This window comes from Amphiura filiformis, unplaced genomic scaffold, assembly GCF_039555335.1.
Source record: "Amphiura filiformis unplaced genomic scaffold, Afil_fr2py scaffold_287, whole genome shotgun sequence".
In the NCBI taxonomy this organism is placed as follows: domain Eukaryota; kingdom Metazoa; phylum Echinodermata; class Ophiuroidea; order Amphilepidida; family Amphiuridae; genus Amphiura; species Amphiura filiformis.
The window spans coordinates 9,200-11,281 of record NW_027305751.1 but is presented as its reverse complement, the minus strand read 5'-3'; the positions used below and the strand labels follow the sequence as shown (position 1 = coordinate 11,281).

General features: G+C 43.5%; 2 protein-coding genes across 2 annotated transcripts; both read left to right on the top strand.

Annotated features, from left to right (window-relative positions):
- Window positions 1-360: 360 nt before the first annotated feature.
- Window positions 361-1,255, top strand: LOC140145455 (uncharacterized). The gene is made up of 2 exons (XM_072167167.1): window positions 361-773; window positions 805-1,255. Exons 1-2 carry the CDS (start codon window positions 361-363, stop codon window positions 1,253-1,255), a joined length of 864 nt encoding a protein of 287 aa, XP_072023268.1.
- A 127-nt stretch (window positions 1,256-1,382) lies between these two features.
- Window positions 1,383-1,841, top strand: LOC140145454 (uncharacterized). Its single transcript, XM_072167166.1, has one exon. The coding sequence runs from the start codon at window positions 1,383-1,385 to the stop codon at window positions 1,839-1,841; it is 459 nt and encodes a 152-aa protein (XP_072023267.1).
- Window positions 1,842-2,082: the final 241 nt, after the last annotated feature.

Below are 2,082 nucleotides of genomic sequence, written 5' to 3'. Positions count from 1 at the left end.
AAAGAAAACAAGGCCTATATCTGTGACCGGCCGGTTGACTGCATAGATTATTGACGAGATGAACACGGGGAATGTAATCATAAGGGCCAAAGTACAGTATACGCTCGTATTAAACTGTCATGCTAGTGAGAGGCTTGCCTGCTGTAAAGCCATCGACTCACAACTTAACTTCCAAGTTAAAATCAGTCAAATAACATTTTAGTAACTCCGATAAGGTAAGGATATTGAAGCAAAAGTAGCGACCCTAATCATTACTGTCCAATAATAGGTGGAAATCCACGTCGGTAACGTGATCATGATTATCTATTTCATGTATTTTCTTGTTGCAGACTAGCTGTTGCTTTATTTCGACCATCCACAATGTCTGACTCGGCGACTGCTCATAAGCCTGTACGAGTTATGTTATGGGGACTTCCAAGGTCACTAACCACGGTCCTCACCAAATGCCTCAGCTATGTAGATGGCATTTATGTAATCCACGAAGCATTTGGGTCGGTGACGTTCACTGGACCAGAAAATAAAATCAAAAAGGGGGGTGAAGGCTTGAAGTCTTTCATGGAGAATGCTGCCACAATTTCAGATGCAAATGTCGAGGTACAATGCTGGGAAGACAATATCTGCACCTACCAATGGGTTAAGGATACTATGGAAGCTGATTATCCTGGAAAGGAGATCATCTTCTGCAAGGATGTCGTGACATCTATCCCGAATCATCTTGACATGATACCACGTGGCTTCCGTCACACCTTTATCATCAGACACCCAACCAAAAGGTTCCTTTCATTGCGCAAAATGGTCATGCAGAACTTTCTCCCACCTGGCGTTCAAAGTGATCAGTTCCACTTGGAAGCTTGGATGGAAGCAGAATCCTTTCCAAATAATGGCTGATTTGGTGAAGCATCTCAAAGAACAAGGTGAAGAGCTGTTTCCTGTCATTGTTGATGCTGATGATCTTCAAAATCACCCTGCTTCAATCCTGCGCCAATACTGTGAAGCAGTTGGGATACCATACAACGATAGCCTCTTGCAATGGGAAGCCGGAGATGACATAATCAAGAAGAACTGGTATGTGTCTAAGACACTCATGCTAGGGAATACTATAGGGAATTATTACGGAGCAGCACTTTCCAGTACAAAATTCAATCCAGCCTCGGAGCCTCCACTGACAGCTGAAATCCCTCAAGTTGTCGTTCGACTGAGCGAGCAAGATATGCCTTATTATAAGGAACTCTATGACATGAGACTTAGACCCTAAACTGCAAATGATATTATAAGGAATCATTAGTCAAATGATCAATTGATATTATGCATGAATATACGGGAGAAAGAAGAATTACGCATCGCACACTAGCGCATTTAAACATGAATTCACAAATGGAAACATGACATGCATAGAGTACAAGGATACATATTCAGACTGGGTCTTGCTTAATGGTGGTGTCTCTCAAGGCACCGTCATTGGCCCTCTCTCCTTCCTCGGCATGATCAATGACGCATTGGATATTCCAAACCACAAAGTGTGGAAGTATGTGGATGATCTTACCAGTGGTGAGAACAGGGCCTATGGTGAAGCCAGCACCGTGCAAGACAGTCTGGATTCCCTGAGTACTTGGGCTGATGAAAACAAATTGAGGCTGAACCCAGCTAAGTGTCAGGCTTTGCAAGTGTATTTTGGCAGGAGGGAAGTTCCTGATGTTGACCTGCATATTTCAAATCACCAACTTGCAGTTGTTGATAAAGTCAAATTACTGGGTACCATGATCCAAAATGACTTAAAATGGGATAGCCAAGTCGATAGCATGTGCATTTATGCACTAAAGCAAACCGCAAAATGTTTATGATGCGCAAATTGAAAGAAGCAGGGTTCAGCCCCAGTGAGCTACTCACAGTATATAAGGGATACATGAGACCAGTATTGGAATATGCTGCCCCTCTTTGGCATGCTGGCCTTACTCAAAGTCAAGTGAACCAGGTGGAGAACATCCAGAAGCGTGTTTGTAAGCACATCCAAGGCAGGGAGTACATATCTTACTCCAAATCTCTAGCAGATCTTGAGCTGGATCCACTCCGCAGCCGGAGGGA